Source organism: Drosophila navojoa, chromosome 3, assembly GCF_054131105.1.
Source record: "Drosophila navojoa isolate 15081-1374.11 chromosome 3, UAZ_NAV_1.0, whole genome shotgun sequence".
Classification (NCBI taxonomy): domain Eukaryota; kingdom Metazoa; phylum Arthropoda; class Insecta; order Diptera; family Drosophilidae; genus Drosophila; species Drosophila navojoa.
The window spans coordinates 12,254,138-12,277,823 of record NC_142891.1 but is presented as its reverse complement, the minus strand read 5'-3'; the positions used below and the strand labels follow the sequence as shown (position 1 = coordinate 12,277,823).

The 23,686-nt window shown below is 35.5% G+C and overlaps 1 protein-coding gene across 4 annotated transcripts in view; it reads left to right on the top strand.

Annotated features, from left to right (window-relative positions):
• The window catches only part of Ddr (discoidin domain-containing receptor 2), a 111,974-nt gene that overhangs the window by 6,174 nt on the left and 82,114 nt on the right, over window positions 1-23,686 (top strand). For all 4 annotated transcript variants that reach the window (XM_089256934.1, XM_089256933.1, XM_089256936.1 and 1 more), the window contains exon 2: window positions 6,964-7,069. In XM_089256934.1, coding sequence (XP_089113060.1) covers window positions 6,964-7,069 — 106 coding nt within the window. The remainder of the gene's footprint in view (window positions 1-6,963; window positions 7,070-23,686) is intronic.

Sequence of the window (23,686 nt, the reverse complement as noted above, 5' to 3'; positions counted from 1 at the left end):
GCTGTTGACTTCAGGCCAAAATGCGTCTCACTTGAGGGGCTTTGCAAGCGGAAATTGTAGTGAAAATAGATGCCAGAGATAGAGCAGAGCGAATGAAAATGCGGTCTATAATTAAGTGCTAATAACTTGTAGATTTTTAATAACAAACTAATATTTAATGAATTTCAAATGAGCCAGGGGAGAACATAAAAAATTTAATATAATTATGGAAGTCTTTTTTCGTAAGATTAATGTGTGAAATTAATTTATTTATGCCATGAAAATTATTAAAGAGATATAATTTGTATAGTATAAATTTATTTTTATAGATAAATACATAAAAATAATAATTAATAAAATAGTCTATATTTTATAAGTAATATATAATTCGCTTTACTTGATAATTGTTGTATAATATTTTACTTAAAATTTTTATTTTAATAAAATATTTTTTTTTTTTATTATTATTTCAATTTAAATTTGTCTTAAGTGAAACGCTTACCAATTGAATTTTTGTTAAAGTAAAAGCAGGGATTTATTAACATTACTGAAATGGATAAAATTTATGTTGTATTAATATAAGAACAAATTATGCACAGTTATATAAAATAAATAAAGAGATATATTTTTAAAATAAATAAATTAGTCTTTATAAAAAGAAATATATATTCCATTTTCCTTACAAGATATGACAGCAAATTTTTATTTTGTTAATAAGCTAAACAGCAGTAAGAGAAGCAATTTACGAGCTGAACGATGGTAAATATTCTATATATGTATATTCTACATATCAAGTCTTCAGCTACCCTAGGGGCTATATATTTAATTTTAAAATTTGCATCTGCGCATACGGAAAAACATCAGGATGAAAATAACATATTTCTCACGTCATGAAAGAGAATAAAGCAGTTTGATTCATAATTGCCCTGATATAAAATATCCTGTTAAAAAAGTAATGAGGATTAAGAAAATAACAAGCATGATTCATATAAGTCTTGGCAGAAATTTTCATTGGACTGCCAAGCATATTACAGAATAGTTAAGCAGAGTATGTAAGCAGACATATAGACCTAAGGCATTGAAGAGCCACTCAGCCCTGTAGCAAAGTATATATTAGTATTGCTCTTATTAAAAGTAGCTCAAATATAATGGCCAACTATTAACGTAATTATTTTCAATTCAACAACAGTATAATCGCTTCTGCCAAGTCATTTAATATTATAATACGCTTACTTAATTTAATAAGCTCCAACTACATGTTGTTACAAAAACAATAACACATAATTAAAGTTATTTTCTTGTAAATATCTAGTATTTAAATTCAAATTACTTTCATAAATAAATCTAATGTTTTCGATAAGGCATTCAATTATTGCCATTAGAGCGAAACACATTAAAAAATTGTAGGAAAACATGCACGTTGCACGTTGCACGTTGCATGTTGTAAGTTGTTGCATTGGCAGGCAAATGAGTTACTTCTCATAAAAGCTAAGTGCAAGCGCTAAGTTAGTTAGTTACTAGGCTACTGTGTGGCATGAAAAAACATGACAGCCTCTTGAGATACATTTCATTTTAACGATTTAGATATAGCAACGATAAGCATACGTATATATACATATATATTTTGACAGCATCTGGCGGACACGTTTCACAGGCCTAAATGTTGCCTCCAGGTTGCAGACCTGCAGCTGCACGGTTGAGCTGATGGCTGAGCCGCGATAAGAACCGAGCCGAACCGAGCCGAACCGAACTGAATCGAATCCAGTGGACAGGCCGCACTTTGTGTGTGGAAAAAATTAAATAACAATTAATTGCCTAGCGCCCGGACTGAACAGAGTTTGAGGCAAGTCATGGGCCCAAGCCATGGGCGCAGGTCCAGACCTCAGCCCAAGCTTGGCCAGAGTGCCATGGCTCACCCACAACTGGGAACAGATTTTGCATGGTCAGTCGATAAATTAAAAGGCTGTGCAAACGCGCGCGCTGATAACTTGGCGACGATTAGGAGACAAGGCAACGCGACATGGAACATGTTTTCCTTATACTATAATTTTTCTTATTTCTTGTATTTTGTTTTATGTTTCTTTTTTTTCGGGGGGGATTTATGTACGCTGCGATAGAGCGTAAAAGTGAATGTTGGAAATGTGGTGACATGCATTTAAGATACTTTGCTTATAAATTATGTTAATTTATAGCCATATCTATGTTTAACATGTTGTCTGTATTTTGCTGTTGCCGTTGTTTAATGTTGCGTGTTAGATGTTTGTCACGTCCATGGCCATTTCCTCAGTTCGTTTCTGTTTGTTTTCGCTGGCTACTTAATAATTAATCAGCGCACTGCATTCGCGCCGAGCCTTTTGTTCGCCCTTGCATCCATCGTCAGATACATTTGCTTATTGAAATCCAATTAAAAGGCGTGCGTAAATTGCTTTACACGAATCTCTCGCTCACTTTCAGCGCTAACGAACCATGGACGCAAAACAAAACAAAATAAAAAAAATAAAATAAAACAAAAACAAAGTTCTGTGTTTGGGGCCGGAGATTCACTGCTCATAAAGCACGCCTTGTTGCTTTTGTTGTTTATGAGCGCCAGCACACAGATACGCGTCATTGAACGCGAAACGCGAACGCGATTCTCGCGCGGTTTGCTAGCAGTTTTCCCAGCTCTTGCCACTGCTGCCGCCCTCGTTGCAAAAACTTTCCTGCTAGCTTTTGAGTTGGAAACCTCCGCATCAAACAAAGAGATGTGCTCAAAGGTCAAGCACAGTCGACTATTAAATACTCTATATAATGTGACAAGGAAAGTAGAGACATGCAAGCAATTTTATATCAGTTTTATGCATGTGAAATTTTGAATATTGCAAATTTAATACCAATTAATTCTGTTTTCAAATTTTATATTTATATATAGTGAGTTTTAACCCATAGTAAAATTTTTTTAATAATCATTTAAGGATTTCATTTATGTAGAAAATTTTTAAAATATTTTCAAAAAGATTTTTAATATAAGTTTTATAAATAAAATTTTTTTCAAATATTTTTAAAATCTATTTTCAAATTTTGCACACTATAAATAAAATATAATGAAAGGTTTTAAATATATCTAGTTGGATATATATACAATAAAATAATTCTGTAATAATTCAAAAATTATTTTCATAAACTATATCAATCGTAAGATTTAATACTTTTGAGCTTTAGATATATATATTTTTTTTTAATATTTCAAATAATATTTTAATTGTTACTTTAATAAAGAAAAGAATATTAAAATGACCTAAATTATTATAGCAACAAATATATTAGGTCATTAATCAATAATAATAATTCTGGGAATGCATTCTAAAAGCAAAAATCTATACTAATAAAGTCTTCGATAACGCTCATTCATTCTTTACTCTGTCAAGCTCTCTCCCTTTCTTTCTCTCTATCCATTAATATTGCCTTTCTCTCTCTAATGCGCTCACTTGTATCTGAAATGTTTGCTTACAATTTGCAATGAATTACGCCTGCCTAAAAGCGATTTTGCGTTCCAGCCAGCCAATCTTATAGCCGCAGCCGCAGCCGTAGCCGCCGCAACCTCTGCCACCGCCCTCGCCCGCGCTGAGCTTCCCCTTTATGATGCTGTTAACGACTTGCTACTTGCTTTGACTTGCATTGAACTGTAAAATTTGTGCAATTTTCAATTTCATAAAGTTGCGCGGTGTTTGTTTGTGTTGTTTTACGCCCGGGCCCAAAGAACTTTGAATTATGATTATCGCAAAAATACAAACACACATATGGCGGATGCCAGCTTGGACGTACTGCAGCGGACATACCCAGCCACGCACTCAAGTGCAGTTAATTAAATTTTGTGCAATTTATTTTGTGCAAAACTTTAGCAGCAGCACACAACAACAACAACAACAACAACAACTGCTGTTTGCGCCGTGCGTTGTTTACTTTTCACTTTGTAGTTTTGCATTTTGCCGTCAGAGTTTTGCAAAATAGTTTTTCACATACATAGAGCACAAGGAGCGGAGGGGCGCCGCTCATCTACTCGCTGAATTCATTGAGGCAAGCCTCAATGGGGCGAGAATGCATTGTTTATGCAGTAAATGAAATGCTTGCCATTGATTTGGCATACTTTCCACACACACACAGCATTACCCAATCATCGAGGTGGAGCGACGGCAGTTATTCTGTCATAATTGATTACCCACACATAGACAACTGCGCTGCGGCCATCGATCAGACAAGAGCAAAAGAGTTCTCCTAGTTCTCATAGTTTTTACTCAACTCACTTCTCTTTTCCAATAATTAAAAATAATTTATGAGCAGCAATATGTCAGGGCGTAATGTAAATATTAACAACTGTAAGTTTCTGGCATTGCCTCTTGACTTGAATGATTACAACAATTTACGGGGGGGCGCACTGGTAAAAGTTTTGCTGTCTGTAGATAATTAAGCAATTGTGTTTTGGCTAAATGAATTTTTAGTGCACTGATGGGCCACGAGTATGGATAATGCTCAAGAACCAGCGGGCATATAAGCACTCTGCGGCGGGAAGCTTTAGTAATTTATGGAAGTTGAACATATTAGCATTTGAGGAGGCAGATGCTAAAGGCAAATAAGTTGAATTTTAAGTTTGAATTCTAAGAATATTCTGACGATTCCTGTTTTTCGTTACTATAAACAAAGATTTGTTTAGCTTGCTAATTTTGTAGATATTCATATGGTAATTAATGCGTTATTATATAAATTCTGGCCTGAGGCTGCTTTGGCAGAATTTAATGAGGAATATAATTATATGAAAATATTTTTTTATAATCACTTTGGCAGCGGCAAACAAAATTTTATAATTTCCCAAAAAAAAAAAAAAATAAATAAATAAAAATAAAATAATAATAATAATAAATATAATAATAATAATAAATATAATAATAATAATAAATATAATAATAATAATAATCACTCTAATAAAAATTTAAATTATAATACATTGAATGGACATAAATAAAATAAATTACTTTAAGTAAAGTTGAGAAATTATTTATGACAAAAATAAAGGCTTAGGCAGATGTATATACATACCTATATATAAGTATATGTATATGTAGTTAAAGTTCAATTATTATATATTCGTAAATAGTTAAACATGTATTAAAGTATTACAGTAAATGAGCTCTAAATCCAAGACTTTCATGAAACCGTGGGGATGGAGATTCAAAAATACAATTATGAAGAAGGCGAGGAAAATACTTTTATTACTCAAGCGCACCAAAAAAATTTTATTGAAGTACAAGATAATTATATACAGATATATACTGGTCTCAATTTGGAAAAGTCTTGGTTAGTCAGGGTCATAAAAATATTTTAAAAATAGCAAAAAATACAGACTGGATTCAATTTAGATACATGAACTTAAAGTCAAACTAAATACCAAATACTACGACCATTTCCTGACTTCTCTCCAATGTTGAGTGGCATAAAAAAAAAACGAATCTATCAATAAGAAACGTAATAAACAAATATTCAGCAACAAATAGTACTATTCGTTAAGAAGCTTCCAAGAAAACTTTGTCACAGAAAAATATGCAAAAGACTCAAGGCAAGTTTCCTCTCATTATAATCTATAAAAAAAATCTCGACTGCAAGAAATTGCACTTTGACATTCTATTATTATCTAGTAGTCTAGAGTTATCAGCAGCCAGATATGGAAAAGAGTTTATAAACGCAAATTATAAAGTTAAGCGTTAGAAAAATAAAATAAAATAAGCAAGTAAATCTTAAGAAAAGAAGAATAAATAAATTCTTTCAAATCGAACAGAGTTAAAATTCCTATATAAACTTTACTTAAATAACTTTACTGACCGCCCAGTCATTGAGAGCAGTTGAAAATTGCCAGCGCCCTGTGAGAAGGCAATAGACTAGACTTAAATGGAATGCAGAAAGGCTAAGAGCAGAGCAAGTAAAATGAAACTACGACAAAATGTAAAAGAATAGTATCTTTAACTGCAGATGGCGAGATAGGGCGCTGGCTGTCAAGTGGCAGGCGAACGCAAGCAAGCTCAGGCAAGCTCAGTGGCTGCTCAGTGGCTCAGAGTGCTTGAAGAATATGCTATATACACGGCTGACCTTTGTCTAGTTTCCTGCTTTGGCTCGGCTGGCTTTGACTTATGGTGCTTAAGCGTTGACTGATTGCATCTAATTATTCACTGAATGATAATATTGTTGATATTTTTGTCTGCCTGCTAAGAACAACAGTTGATGTTCACAATGATGATGATGATGATGATAATGCTGATGACGGCGTCTCAACGACCTATTCATGACCCTTTCGTGGCCTCTAAGGGGGCCGCTGTCCGCTTGAGTGGAATTTCATTTGAAGCATCAGCTGCTGCTGCTGCTGCTCCACTCGACAAGTGGAGCCCAAATGATAATTGCGCTTTTCATGCATTCTCACAGATTGATGGCAAATGGAAATTGAGTCTGCCGATTGTATCGTCTTCCTTTTCTCTGGCTCCAATTTGATATGCTTTGTTTTGCGTTTAATTAATTTATGCGTTCGCCTGACAGGTGAGAAATGCCCTGGCATAGAATTTTTGATTTGTTTTAATTTGATTTCGGAATTAAGCTTTTCTTTCTTTCTCTCTCTCTCTGTCTGTTTTTGCTTTTCCCCTACATCATCCTAATATATACATATATGTATATGCTTATTTTGTATAATATTTCCACATATTTCATTTTAATTGGATGCCATTTTTCAAGTGTCAGTTGCCCGATTTTGTGGGCGTGTTGGTGTGGAAATTTTAGCCTCGCTCGTTATGCAATGCGCTGCAGGCCAAAATGCATCACATAATTAATTAACATGTGTAGAACGAGTGGCATGGCCACGAGCGACCGAGAGGGCGAGAGAGAGTGCGAGCAAGAGAGTAGTAGTCCAAATTAATGGAGTTGCCATTACCAACCGCAACTAACTGATATCCAAATTATCATAATTTTCAGGCACCTGCAAACAGGCTCTGGGCATGGAATCTGGCGCCATAGCGGACTTTCAAATTACGGCCAGTTCAGCTCATGATATGGGAAATGTTGGGCCACAGCACGCTAGGTGAGTTCAATTTAAATTTCATTTTTCAAAGATAATCTAAAGCTATAAATAATTTTATATTTACTAAAATACCTAAGATATTTCTATTTTATGCACAACGTCAACTGAGGAATACAAAATTGAAAAATTAGTGAAATCTAAAGAGAGAGAATAGTAGAGAAGAGTTGAAAGATGAGTTGCGAAGTGGAAAGAGATAGAATAGGAGGATAACAGTGTGTGAGAGAGGAAAATACAGAAAAAGCGATTAAGGAAATGCGAGAGATAGAGACAGAAAGGATAAGAAATGAGAGGGAGAAATTATTATAAAGAGAGAGAGAGAGAGAGAGAGAGAGAGAGAGAGAGAGAGAGAGAGAGAGAGTGAGAAGTAAAAAAACAGTCTGACAGGAAATTGAGAAAGAGAAAAGGGACAATGTGAAGTAGACAGCCCATTCGATAGATACAAAGGAAAGGATGAAGAGAGGCAGAGAGAGAGAAATAGAGAGAGCTAGAAAAACATATTAAAAGAAAATCATTGAGTAACGGCTGCCTATGATGAAAAGGGCGTGGAAGACTGAATAAAAGTGAAGAGTCAGAGAGAGAGAAGCTAAAGAGAGAGAGAGAGTACTGTAGAGTGCGCATATCGGTATAAGCGGACTTTACTGCATTTTAAATTTATTTTACACAATTGTTTGTGAAATACTCTTGAAAAATATTTAAAATTCAACAACAATATTAACGCTATCCACAGCCATATGAATACACACACACATACACACACACACATGTTATTTGTGTTAACTCAGAATGGTAAACAAGAAATATGCATTAAAATCTGCCACATAAAAACGGTTACATTGACGAAGCAAGGGATGGAGTTAAAGACAGCGAATGCCATGGGATGGGCATCCAAATGGCAAGTGAGGAATATTTGTATATCCTGTGTACATGGAAATTATTATGAATTATTTTATGGCGTGTTTAAATGCCTTTATGTCATTTCTGCCAAAAACAAGGCAAACACACAGCTCACATAAATTAAAATACGCACACACTCACACACACACACACACACGCTTATGTAAATGATGGAAAATAATGATACAACTTATGACCGCTTTATATTTTGCTGACATTTATTTGCCTGCTGTGAAGTCGGCCAAAAACCATTTACTGATTTATCTTCTCGGCCCGCATGACAAATTCGCGACGCGCTTTAATAAAAATAAAATACACTGGTAATTATTTAGAATGCCCCAGAAAAAAAAAAACAGAAAAAAAATGAAACGCTGACCCCAAGCACTGCGATCATGAATATATAATGCATAATATTCTTCCTGCTTGTATAATACAGTATCAACATTTTTATGACCCACTAAAATCATTTGCACAATGTGCCACAAAAGCAAAAGAAACCAACAAACAACACTGAATGGACATCCGAGTGTATAAAAACCCAAAAACAAACCCACAAATTGTCAAGCTTAATAGCTTGCCAAAACTTTTCACTTTGCCGGAAAGAAAACAAGATATAGCATTTTGATAGCAGATTTAGCATGATGGATGAGCTTTCAAAGAAAATTTGTAATACTACATTGTAATTATTATAATGAAAGACATAAATTGGGAGCAATAGATTAGAATTTACATATAATAATATGTAAGACTTTTCCCAACGGGAAATTTATTTAATTATTTATTTTTATTTTATATGTTATATGTAAGAAACCAAATCTGACAATTCATTTTAAAACAACATCCACTATCCATATATTATTTCATACAAGGTATGCTTTGAATAATTTATATATATTACTAATAACCAAATTTTCTACTCAAAATATTTGTTTTTGAGGTAATAGATGTTTAATTAAAAATATATTAAGAATATAATTATGTAAAAAGAATATGCATATTAAAAAAAAATATATATAATATACATTTTTTTCAAATTAATATATAGTTAAAAATAAAATATTATAAGTGCTTTTATTTGAAAATATAAAAACAAAGGTATTTATATTAATCAAATAAAATATTGTATATTAAAATATTGTATTTTTTTTTATATTAAAGAAAACAAGAGCTTAAAATTTACTAAATGAACTAAAAGCTTAGCCTTTATTAAAAAAAAAAATACTCAAAATATATGTAGGTATTTAATATTCTTAATCAGAAGTTTTCTCTAATCTAAATGCAATATTAGATAATCTAAAGACCAAAATTTTCATAGTCAAGCTAAGAAACTCAATTAATTCCCCATAGACTATAATATAATTGTCTGATAAAACGTATAACTGAGCCATGCCGAGTTACACGTTTCATGCTGGCGGACAGATGACCCCAAAGGTCAGTCAATTATATATCCACATACACAATCCAGTGGGCCAGAGACATGCAGGGACAACAAATAGAAAATGTAAGCAAAAGCTGGCTGAAATAAAAGAGCAGCAGCAAAACACAAGCGAACATCAAAATGTTTGAGTGAAGTAACAAAAATATTGATTATAATGTCAATGTCGCCTAGAGGTAGGAGGGGCGCTAGAGTGTGAGGGGCAGGAGGCGAACGACGGCTGTAAAAGTGGAACAGCAGGCGAATCGAGCCGGGCCAAAAGCGCATAAAAATAAAAGAAGAGCAATAAAATTATGCAAAGTCAACAGAAAAACGACCAGCGACAGGCGACGACGACGCCGACGACGACGACAACATTGCGGCATGTGGCTAAAGCTGAAGCAGAGAGTATGCGAATGACGGTGCCCTGGTACGTGTTGACTGCGAGTTGCCCCAAAGACAGACGAAGCGAGCTGGAGAGCAGCTGAGACAGAGGGTCGACGGTGCGCTAACAAATGTTTGGTAGTAAAAATGTCACACATGGCGTTTTGCATGTGGCGCCCGCCGCTCCCCCTCTCTCACTCCATCTATCTGTCTCTCTCTCTCTCTCTTTCTTCTCCCCCAACCAAGTGAGAAGTGTGAGGTGGATTGTCGGTAGAGATGGGCCGAAGTACGTCTCCGAAAACTTGGCTGACTTGGGAATGTGCGTGCCCAGGCCTAATGATGCCCGCCGTTTTGGGTTGCGAGGGGCAGTTTTACGTTAAACATGCGCCAAAGTCATATGAATTTTATTACAAATGAAAAAGGTTGCCTTGCATCGCAGTCAAGCGCTGAGAAGCGCCGAGAGAGGCACGCGCGCAAGCTCACACACACACGCGCACACTCATACGTATTGAAGGGTTAACGCAACAAGCTTCTACATATTCAACGGCTTTAAAAAGCCAACTTTTAAGATTTACGGCCTGCATTTGGGCCATTCGCCGCCTTTTACCACTCGCCACTCGCCACTCGCCAAGGATAAACAACGAGGCAACTTATTAGCGCAGCCTAGTTCTCAACCGAAATAAAACAAAAAGCGAGCGCACTGCAAATGATGCCATTGAAGCATTCTTTATGAGCCTTACGTGACCAGAAACTCTTTGCCTATTTCGGTTGTTGCTGCTATTATTATTGTTGTGCCTGCCTTACCTTACCTTTCCTTTCCTTTCCCTTTTTGGCGGATTTTCAGGTGCTTGGAGCTAATAAACTTTAGCTGCATAGTTTTTCACTTAAAGCACTAAAGAAATTGACTTGATTCGCTCGTGTCGCACCGCTGTGGTGTGAGCCCTCTCTCTCTCTCTCTCTTCTTCTTCATCTTTTTTTGGCTGGCAAATGACAATGTGTGCGCTGTGTGTGAGCAACATGAAAAGTCCATATTCATGCGTGAATTTTGATGGATGTCGCCTAATGAAAATATGCGACGCTTCTGCTGTCATATCATCTACCTATTCTACTCCCAGTCCCGCTCTACTCATCTCTCTCTCTCTCTCTCACACACACACACAGTTGCAGTGTGCCGCAAATATACACTTTCTCTCTGTTTCACGCTCTGGAGAGCTTTAGGTCGAATGTGTTTGGCATAAATTTTTGACAGTTGAGTTATTTTCGACAGGCTGCCATGGGACTCTATATGCCAGCTCTCACGTCCCCTATACGCTTGGCTCACGTTCGGGTCGCCTAAATGTGGGCTACACATAAATTTGTTTTGTTGCTTTTGATGTTTGGGCTGTTGTGGCAGTTGCCTTGATAATTGAAGCAATTTAAGAAATGCCCCAATATATGGAACGTTGGAACGTTGCCATGTCAGTTAACTCTGCCAAAAAGCTGAGAGTCTCATAAAACTCAGGGTAAAGAACCAAATATGGTTTTATAAGTAGTTTAGGATTTACATATTTCATGTGTAGAAGTGGAGCACCTATTAGAAATATATTTTTAGTTATTCAAAAGAGTTAAGAACAAAAGCTGCAATAAAATTTGTTAAACAAAAAAATAATAATAATAAATAAAAAAATTTGAGCACCTATTGGATATATATTTGTAATTATTCAAAAGGGTTTTGACTATGATCAAATTTCTATTATATAGCCATATGATGCACCTCCATAGATTTCTAGCGATTGCTGCTCATAATCGTTCCTTGAACTCAAAACTAGAAAAATAATACCCGCTCCTGCTCTCGCTCCCGCTCCGTTGATTATGCCCCGGCTGCATTCAAGCGGCACTGATTAATAAAGTTAAATGACTTATAAGTCCATTAAGCAAACTTCTTCATTCTTGCGTAAAGTAAAAATGCCAAAGAAATTAGCGAACCAAAGCAGCAGAAAAAAAAGAGAAGAGAAGCGAAGAGAAGAGAACCCGAAAAACTTTTCACGTCTGCAGCTGATGGAAATACTTACACATAACATAACAAACGAGAAACCAGAACGGGAAACAATTGCAAACATTTTCCAATACACAGCCAAAGGGCAGCTGAGCAATCAAGCTGCCAAAACGAAAAGAGAGAGGTAGAGAGAGAGAGAGAGAGAGAGAGGGAGAGAGAAACAAAATAGTAGAGAATAAAGTGAACTACGTAAAATCTTATAGCAGCTTAGCATGCAATAAGCAGAAATCAATTGACCCATTTGGTTTATGTACTGGAAACAGAGGGCGGGGCTTAAGCCCAACCAACTCTGAATGCCTGAATGCCACATGGTAAATGTGAGAGTGTGTGTGTGTGGGTGGTTCCGTTCGGTGTTGGCGCCCCGTTTTGGTGTGCCTGATTCCTATTGTTTTCACATTATATTGACAGCATCGAATCAAAATCAACGCATTCCTCTATCCTCAAGCTGCTATCCTCGTCTCGCTGCCAGTGAGAACTGAAAGCTGCAGCTCATATGCCCCAGCGCACAAAACCACAAGGAACAAGTTTTCTGCACAGAACTTACAACGTTTTGCAATCAATGGGAACTTCGGGATTGCGGTCGGTCGTTCGGTTGCTCTTGAGCGTTGTAGGTTTGAGGGTTACTGAGGTCGAAGCCCTAACATTATGGGGTAATGTCAAAGTCAATGTGAATGCGACCAAATGTCAATGTCGGCCCAAGATAATGTCTGCAACAGTTACGCTCGCAGTCAATCGGCATTGTCACAGTGCGGCTCACACTGCGTATGGCTAACAAAGCTGATTGTCTGCTTTGCTTTCTTTCTCGTTCTTTGGCTAAAACATTCAGTTGATAGAGTGCCAAATTGCTGTTCATTGTTTAAATTTTCACCAATTACTTTTTGGTTTCAATTAAATCGATATTCAATGAATTTAAGCATTCATTAGCATTAGCATAATAGCAAGCTTATAAAAGGCTGTTGTAATTATTGGATGGATTTATTGACATGTACATATTAAAATTAAAAATATTTAAAGTATACATTTTAAAGAATATATCCTCAAATAAATATAAATATTTTAAAAGATATACCAATTTTAAATTTGAATAAAAATATTCTTAAGCTAAAAGGAAAAGAAGAAAAAAATGAAAATATATAAACAAACGAAAGTAATATATATTTTATAAACATTTTTTTTTTTAATTTAAAAAATAAAATGATATATATATATTATTATTTATTTTTTTATTATCATTATTTTTTTTTAATATTTTTTAATCTTATAATTTTTATATATTTTTTAGATTAGATTAAAAAAATAATAATAATATCAAGGAAATATTAAACAGTGAATGCAACAATCAATCAGTCTTTAATAGCTTATGTAGTTATTAAATATCATGCATTTCTATGTGTTGAAAATTTATTCGCAAAATTAGCATTTTAAACATACAATTTAAAATTCATATTATTTAATCCTATATAAAAATTATTTTAGCAAGCAAATATTCTACTGATATAATCCAAACATTCTTGACAAGAATTTCGACAAGTATTTAGTGAATATTCAGAAATCAACATTCCTTAATAAAATCAGAATTAAAATACCTAACACACTTAAACACATATTTAAGATTATCTTATGTCAATAGGAATAAATATTTTCAAGAATAGTGAAATAAGGCTACAAATATTCAGTTAAGACTCTCCAAGAATTTTCACACCTATCCATCTAGCACCTTCACATTTTAAATGAATGCGAATTGCGTTTCAGCTGGCATGCAAATAATTTGATATACAATTAAAATATTTCTCATTCGCTCGACTATTCGGTAACTGACAATGTCAGTCAACCAAGCAGACTCACCCCGTTCAGCTGTCTGTCACTTGTACACTCGAAATTCACAAAACCTACTTTTGAAATTATATTACTGTTTGCTCTAGAGCTGTCTGCTGTTGGTGTTGTTGTTGTGTTGACTCGTTGTTAATTACGAATAACGTTATTGATATACGACTGTATGTTTGGTTGTAGCCATTGTTGGTTGCGTTACATGTTGCGTACACATTGTTGGCTATTGTAATCGGGATATGTTGGCCACAAATTGGAAGGAGCTTACAGTTCGCATTTCGCATTTCGCATTACGCAACAGCATTCCCCACTTCATCCCTTAATTGCCGCATTAGATGCTGCATTTGCTGCTCTGCTAGAAGTCAGTATCCTTGCTATGCCACATTATGCTACAACATCAACAACAACAGCAGCAGCAGCACAAGCAACAACAACCTGCGGCCCCCAAACCATTCTCCAATTTAGCTCTACTTTTTTGGGTTTGTCTGCGGCTGTCGCTCACTTAATCGCTGCTCGTCTGTCTCTCTCCCACTGTCCCCCACTCTCTCTCTCTCTCTCTCTCTCTCTATCCACGTAGCTTCGTTTCTGGCCGTCTGTTTGTGGCATTGATTTTCGCTTTTAGCATAGTCTGCTTTTAGGCGCAAAGGCACGTCGAGGCCGAGCACTGATTACGCCAGCCAACTGCCAGCCAGCTCTTGGCCACTGAAGCAATTGTTGTTAACGCGTTTTCCATTTTATTGCATTAATGTTTGATTTGGTTTTGCTTTAACCGTGCCTCCACGCACCGCTTAATGTCGGCCCGATTGAATTGATTGCCCACTCCCCCTGCTATCTGTTTGCCTGTGTCTGTGTCTGTGTATCTGTGCATCTGTCTGTGTGTTTCTTTATGTTGTTCGTTCGTTCGTCTTGCTGCTAGTTTCTTTTGCCACTTGTGCGCACTGAATGCCGAATTCGATTTGGTTTCGTTTCGCTTCAGCTGTCAGCAGTATCAAACGTTTGCTACACGGCCCCCCAAACACGCCTTCGCCGCCCACATCGTCGGCCGCTTCACGCACTTCACATGCTGCGTAATGTGTTAATGTGCTTTTTATGTTACAAATGAGTCAATTTTTATGATTTAATGTTACACAGCGCCTCGTTCAATTCGCAATTTTTTGATAACGGTTTGGCATTTTTCTTCCATTGATTACCCACAACAACAAAATATATATACAGAAATACAAAAATATATATGGCACCACGAACCGATGAAAGCATAAATTTGCTTTTGCTTATTGAATTATTTATAACATTTTATTGAATTCCTTTATTGCCACGCATTACTTCTCGGAAACTTTGGCATTGATTTGGGTTATATACAGGCCCAAAAGAGATATATACATAATATATATATATATAAAGGCCTCCCTACAGTTTAAAGAAGGCGAGCTTTTGCCACACTTAATTGAAGTAAACTTGATACAAAAATTGAAAAAAAAAAAAAAGGAAAATTTCTTGCCTTTGGCTTGTTAAGTTAAGTTAAGCCATCGTCCGTCTCTATGGCAACAGCGAGCCACGCTGCTTGACTAAATTCCTGGCAACACGGCAGAAAAACATGTTTTATTAATTTCATTTATTAAAAGTACACCCACACACATACACACACACACACACACATACACGCACGCAACGTATGTTATCTTCATTAGATTTTGTCAAGCTGCGTCGTCGTTGTTGAGCTGCATGGAATGCTGGCGTTCGTTCCTTCACTTGGCCTAACAAATATTTGCAGCTTGGGCGTTTACCGGAAAATTCCAAGAAAATTACAGTCTCAAGTTAAAGCAGCCAAAGGTGTGAACTGTCAAAGTAGGCAAGCTTGCTCCCAAATAGCTCAGCAAACAGCTTTAAGGAAATCTAAGAGATGTTACTTTTTCTTTCTAGTATAATAATTGTATGACTTTATCAAGAGAACGCTTGAGCTCATTAGAATGACACATGGCTAATCAATCACTGAAATATATGTATAAAAAGATTGTGAAGACCTAAAAAACAGATTTTGGGCTAACACGAATTATAAAATTCAATTAAATGATATAGCTTTATTATTTTATGTATTTTAATTGCTTAAACACTCAAAATAAATTTAGTATTCTTATTTTAAAATAAAAATTAATATTATGGTATGGAATACTAACATTTTTTATTCAAATTTTAATTTAAATTAATTTAATTAAATTATAATTTCAATTAAAACTGAATGACAACAGTGAAAAAATTAAATTCTAAGAGCATAATTGCAAGGAATTGAATTTTAAACTTGAGACCATCTCTGCGAGTTAATTTATTGGAGTCAAATCAGATGGAAGAGAGCGCTTTTTGTTCCACTCAGCCATTTCCAAGTATAGTTTATTTAGGAGTCACTTCATATTTAAAGAATCATTTTGAAGTATTAATTATATATTAATTATTATTGAAATTTTCAAGAACGATTAGTTTTAATTTTTAATAAATATTTATTTGTTAAGATTACTTAAAAACTTGTTTGAACTCTGATGCAGTTATCAAGGTTTGAAATAAATAATTTAATATTTTCTATACTTAACTAAAAAAATTGTATATGAGGTCAAAAAAGCGGGCAACATACGCTCGTATTATAAAAATAATTTAAATAGGTTTAAAGTATAACATGTTTAGATTTTTATGGCAAATTTAATGCTTGCTAAGCAACGTATTATATAGTATTATATGGTATAGTGATGTATACATATGTAATATTTTCCCACAGCATAATCAACTCTTTCACAATGCTCTAACACAGTTGACTCAATAAATAGCTATATGAAAGAGCAGCTAAGTGGCTTGGCTCTAGGCCTGGCCATAGGCTCCAAACCATCAACAGGTCAACACAATTGAGATGCTTTCAGCCAGCAAATTGTGCGGCGCGCATGCGTAACGAGAAGCAGCAGCAGCAGCAGCAGCAGCGGTAGCAGAAGCAGCAGCAGCAGCTGCTACATTAGTGGTAGCATTGGCAATGCTAGTTAAATTTAAATACGCCAAGCAAATAAGGTGGAAATGTTTGCGGCGGTAATTGAAAGGCAAATACGACGGCAGTGTCGACAACAAGTTGAAAAGTGGCCAGGGGACTGAAAGACTGCGCATGTGCAGCCGACAACAATGCGACCGAGACGACCCGGCGACAACTCAATCGAGTGTGTGAGGGCTGCGCCCAGTCAGCCAGTTAGTCAGTTGGCTCTATTTGCCTACGCATAGCGCTAGAGATCTCTATGGAGTTGCGACTATTTGCCCAAGACGTTTTCACTCAGACAACTGCAATGGCAACGGCAACGGCAACGGCAACTGCAGTCGAGAAAAAGATACAAACAAAACAGTTACAGCTTCTTGTCTATTTTTATTTGATCAAGAGTGACATTAGAGCTGGGCTCAGCACTGAGAAAGAGAGAGAGAGAGAAAACGAGTGATCTATGCATATTTGGGCAGCTGTGAAGGCATTCACATAGATTAAATACATTAAGAATGCAAGATTAGAAAAGCCATGCGAATAGGCAACAGTTGGTAGAAACTCTTTTATATAAATAGTAAATACAAATAGTAGAGAGTAGATACATAAAGTTAGTCTAAGCAAAAGCAAGCCGGAAGGGTTATCAAGGTTGAGTCAAGCTCGTTGAATGTGTAAAGTGCATTGTCTATAAGAGATAGGCATGCTATATAGCTTGTGGCAAGTTTTTTTTGGCAGCAAAGCGAATGGCTTAAGCTATAACTGTAACTAATTTTGTGAGCGGAAATGAAGTAAAGATAAACTTTATCAAATATATCATATAAACTTAAGGAAACACACCAGACAATTAAAAATAATTTATTGTTAGTTAACATTATACAAAATCAAATAAAATAAAAATTCATTTGCTGCTTCTTCTGCTACTGCGCCACACAGCATTTAGTTGCCTAAAATGCTTTCATCACTTGAGCTGTCATCATTTTGAAAATATGACAAGCCATTAAGACAAAAGTCAGTGAAGGCGTGACCTCGCCCGCTCTCCCTCTCTCACTCTCTCTCAAGGCAAGCTGTGACTCGGAACGGAACTGCGGAGGGCCACGTTCTATAAAAGATGACTTTGTCACTGTTATTGCGCCCTAGCAATAATGACTCAAGAAAGCTGTAGCAACAACGCCAAAGCAGTAGAACCAACTTGACAGAGCGCAGTCCAAAGCAACTGCATTGCTAAAGCCAACTTGCAGCAAGTAGCGGCAAAAAAAAAAAAAAACAAAACAAACATAGCTGCCAAAAGAAAAGTAAATGGAAAATGGAAAATGACATGCGGCGGTTACAACTTGTGCTGGGATTCGTTTTTCCAACAGGCCGCAAAAATATAAAAGCATACAATCCAAAATGCCGGCAACACTTTGCAGAAGCCAAGCAAACATAACAACAGAGCCAGATTGGGGATCGCGGAAGGAAAATGCTAGAAAGGGAAAAAGAAAATGCGCCAGCTGGGGGAGGGGACGAGAGCGACTGCAAAAGAGTTTTGCATTTTGTGTGCCATTGTGTCAAGTGGAAATTGCACGGAGGCGATGGCGAAAACCTAGAAAAATGGCAAACACGCCGTAGCGTTGACAACGGAAAAGATGACAATAAAAATGGTGGCTAAGGCTTAGGCGAAACAACACCACTAGCAACAACAGCAACAACAACAACATGGCAACGTCAACGGCTTAAAGTTCAATGGAGAAATATGAAAAGCAAAATGGCGACAGCAGCTTCTAAAATGTCAGAGACGTGCGACGAGGTGGCCGCCATTAGCGTTTTATGGCACAGCCCAAGAAATCGATAAAAAGACGCACATGTCTCATTGTTGTTGCTGTTGTTGTTGCGGTTTGTGTTGCTGTTGCTGTTGCTGCTGCTGTCCATTCGGTTCGTGTGCAATTTGCGCTGTGCAAGGGTTAAAGCCAGCCTTAGAGTCAGAGAGTCTCAGTCAGGGTTTGCCTTTTTGTTTTTGCTGTAATCATAAAAGCATAACACAAAAGCCATTATGTACATATCCAGGCCCTTAGCAAAGGACAGCAAAATATGACTAAGGCAGCCTCTAATGTGGGCTATATAAGCTATATGTATATACATACAGAGAGAGAGAGAGAGGGAAGGAGGCAAGGAAGCGAAAGCGACTTGGAATAGGTAGCAAAATCAGCTGGGAGAAAGAGAGAGTCACTAAGCTTCTTAGCATATGCACTTTTTAAAGCCGGACCAGCTGAAATCACAAAACGTAGACTTGAAGAAAATTGTTTTTATTTTCTTTAAAAAGTTTACAAATTTGAGAAACTCTACATTAATATATAACTCTTTAAGCAGCAAATGTTTGTATTGAAAAAAAAGAACAGAAAAATTCAGAATGAATTTGAATTAGTTTAAGATAAGATTCTTTATAAATAAATATTTCTCTGCTATAATTCATTAATTCTCAAAAGAGCATTCTTTGAGCATAGTTTTAGTGAGCACTGATTGTAGAAAAAATTATGTACTTAATATAAATCAACAAATCAATAACAATAATAACATAATTAAAGTTCAAAAATTGAGAACTGTTTTAATACACATTATAAGCAAATATTTGAGCAAATATATATTGAATATTGTAGAATACCATTTATATAGGCTTTGTAGAAAAAAAAGCCAATAACATTCCGTTAATTTTTTGCTTGCTTTTTTTAACATATTTTTTGTTTATTTTAATTTTTTAGTTTTTATATATCTAAAAAAATATACCTATTAAAATATAAAAATTTAAGTTATATTTTTGGGAATGTAAAATATTTATGTGTACTCGAATAATATTTTCCGAAAATACAATAAAAATCATTGTTTGTTCAATAGCCAACAAATATATTTTTTTAGCTGCATAAAAAGTTGCCTAGAAATTGTTTTTATATTTTTTATATATAAGAAAAGCTTTATAAACCATCATTTATTTCACTATCAATTTCTCATTTCTTTCACTATGACAAATTTCATTTCAAACAGAATAATTTCTTAGAATATAAAATAAATAGGTCTCCACATATACAGACAATCATTTGGTAGTACAAAACCCTATTTAAGTCATCTACAAATGTTCCATAATATTGTACGTTTACTACCCTTGTTAATTTTCTAATATTCCACACCGCATTCTTAAATATCTCATTTATTACCACGCCCAATCGACTTTCAGTTGAAGCTCAATGTCAATCTATTTAGTTGCCATACTAATTGGAATAGATATAGCCACACTTAGGTACGTGGCAACGGCCAATTACAAACATCTGACGCTCGCTATGGGGCTAAAAATTAATTGTTAAAGGATTGCGAGAAAGTCCTTAAGCTTTTTTTCTTTTTCCACCAAAACACAAGCGTCAAGCGCTCTTCAAGCTTAGCAAAATATTTTGGTAAAAAGTGCCAAAAAAAAAGTAATAGAATATAAGAAAATAGAAAAATTTAATTAAAAACTCGGCGAATTGACGCGGCTACTGCTGCTGCTGTTGCCACCGCCAGGCGCTAGGAGGCGCTGCTGTTCACCGAACCGGGCTGAGGGACAGAAACAAAGGCAGCAGCTATTGTTTCTGCTACAGGGTATACGGCAAAGGGTGGCCCTTACAAACGACAACGCCGACGTCTTTATGACAATCGTAAAAAATAATTTTTAGTAGCTTACAAGCCGTTGGCGAGAAGACAGTCGGAGATGGAAGCAGAAGCAGAAGTAAAGCTCGTTGCCTTGGCATTTTAATTGCATCAAGTGTCATTAAAAACGTTGAAAGAAAAATTGGAAATTAAATGAAAAATAAATATGTGCGGGTGAGAGTAAAAGCGAGCGCAAGCGAACGAGTTGAAGCAGGGATAGCCCTTAAGCAGCAGTACAAACACACACACACCCACACACACTCACTCACACACACATCAACACTGATATACGCACACATATGAAATTGAAAACGCAAATATTTTGCCGTCACCTGTGTTTTTCTTACACTTCTCACAATTGGCACAGGTTGGCCAAGAGCGTGAAAGAAAGAACGAGAGGCGGAAAGTGGAACCCTTCTGGATGTGCTACTTATTAGACAGCCCCAAAGCATGTTGGGGACATACGAACATATGTGGCTGACTGGCTGGCTGACTGGCTGGCTGCTTGGCTGTACACAGCAAAGTGGTAAGCCGCTTAAGTTTTGTCTTGGACCCCAAACAGATACAAAGCAAAAGTTAAGTTGGCCCAAACCAAACGAACTTCATTCAGTGCAAATCAGCTTAACTTTTTGCGCCATAAACTCTAAAATAGCATATTTTTGAAGCACATCTTATGTGTGTGGGCCATCTCCGTCCAAAAAAAGAAAAACTTGAAATCTAGACAACCTCATTAAAAATAGGAAAACAGCTAGCAAACAAGCTGAAAACGAAACTTGATAAAGACTCTGTTTCATATGCATGGACCCAAAAAAAAAGGATACGCAAATGGGAAAGTACAGAATATAGAAAAAAATATATCAACAGACAGACGCACCCACACACATACACATACTTGCATATACTTATACATCAGCCTAGAGGCAAAATCTTGTTGGTAAAAGGGTCGCCTTAGCCTTAGCAAAAGTTTCCATTGTGCTTAGCACAACAAACCAATTGGGCATTTAAGCTACAGGATACTTCCTCTCTATATATGCAAATTCGATTTTGCATAGACCAAAACGCACAATAAATATGCCAAAACGGACGAAAGTCGTATTGTATAAGAGCATTTAAATAAATAATGGACTCCAGTGTTTGCTGTATTGTACGAAAGTCAATGGACAAATTAACAGAGTGGATTCCAAGAAGCACGAATAAAAGGAAAAGTGGCATTTGTATATAAAATAATGTGAAGAAATCTTGTAAATTTGTGTGTCCTTTTAAAGTACCTAAAAGACGTTCAACAGAAATCGAGTTGAGACTTTGGAGTCTAGGATTGTTCACTCAAGAATCTCATTTAGAGAAGTTCAATTTATATGAAAGGTTGACTTTTTCGTAGAATATGGGTGTAAAGAATGACCTTTTCGAAGAATATTGGTATAGATTAGTTTACCTAAAATGTGATATTTCATAAATTCTATAATAATTTGAAGTTCATTAAATTTTTGCGCATGGTAATGCTGTGTAGTGGCTTCTTATTTAAATAAAACAATTTTTTGTTTAATTTTTTTATATTTGAATGATAATGCATTTTAAAAATATGTATTTAAATGGCTATTTTAATTTATTTAAAAAATTTAAGCTTGAAATTCACATTTGTTTATATATTTAATATTTATCTTTATATTTTATATTTTTAGTTTTATATTTTATGGTCTATATTTTATATTTTATATATTATGTTTTATATTTTAAATTTTATATTTTATATTTTATATTTTATATTTTATATTTTATATTTTATATTTTATATTTTATATTTTATATTTTATATTTTATATTTTATATTTTATATTTTATATTTTATATTTTATATTTTATATTTTATATTTTATATTTTATATTTCATATTTCATATTTCATATTTCATATTTAATATTTTATATTTCATATTTCACATATCATAAGATTAGAGCTTAAAAAACACTTTTATTCCCCGACAATATTTAGCTTTTCATTTCTTTTGATATAAGAATATATCATTCATACCGAAAGAAAACTGACCTACTTTTATAATTTATTGCAATTAGATAAGTACTGAAAATAAATCCCATATACCAAACGCTTATCTAATACTTTTCTCGTTGCCAACTTTCCATTTTATTACCTCCATTATCTACTTGTGTCACATAATACATTATTATATTATGTAAAATGAAAAGTTCGCCTTACTTTTGCAAAATACAATAAACGTTTGCAAACAATTTAAGAGCAGCTGGTTCTGCTGTCATCCACAGGCAATGCAGCGCTGTTGTTACGTGCCACATGATGCCGCATATCGAGCCACATATTCGTAGTCGTGCATATATTTTCATAATTATCTAAATAAATGTGTGTAAAGGCCACAGCGAGCACACACACGCACACAATACACAAGTGAAAGCGACATGAATTTATACTAAAAACGAGTAGAACTTTACCACAGTAACCGGGTAACTAGTAGCCCATAAATGTATCTGTGAGATACATGCAGGCATGTATGTGTGTGTTTGTATGTGTATCTGTTTGGTTAGCTCTAATTTCAGCCACGTTTACAACCATTCCAGGCATGGCTTGGGCGCATAAAGTAACACAAGACCTAGTTAGAGCTGCCAGACAACTAAATGTGCCCCGGCTATGTATATATGTATATACATATATATACAAATATAAGTGCATGTTTGTGTGTGTGTGTGTGTGTATGTGTAAAAATGCAACATTACGGTCACTTAGTTGTGTTGGTTTTCGTGGTTGAGCACCTTGGAACTGTTTGCTGGGCTGTGTGTGCTGCAGTTATGCGATAGCTGCATCCTTTTATGGCATATTTTAGTAGCTTTGCCTAAATAAAAGTGGCGCTAGGTGCCATTTCCTGCTGCTGACCATAACGTGCCAAACTATGCACAGGATAACGGACACACACACACACACTGAGCTGCCCTGGCTGCTAGGAAGAACGCAACAATTTGCTGTAAAGCGAAACCTCAGCTGCTCGGCAAAGTTTGCTGTGAAGCAAAAGCTAGCGAAAATATTTCTATGCTAGCATAAAATTTTCGCACGGCATATTTCGGACTCGTTTTTGCATTGCATACTTTTCTCAGTACTCAAATATTTCTGAAAAAAAAAGGAAGAGTAGTCTGTATGTATGTATTAAAATATATAGCCAAGTTTCGGGTGTTATATGGCCATAACAGCAGCATAAGTATCCAAGTATCTGCCTCGTTAGTCGTAAATGAGAAGGCGTCACAAACGCCAACAACGAAGCTAATGAAAACCTTCAGCCGAATGCGAAATGCAAAATGATGCTGGCCTGCTCGAGGCGAGTGCAAAAGCATACTTATCGAGCGCTGCATAACAAGCTCAGCTCGACTTTCGGGCCTGCATTATGTAAGTAGAGCA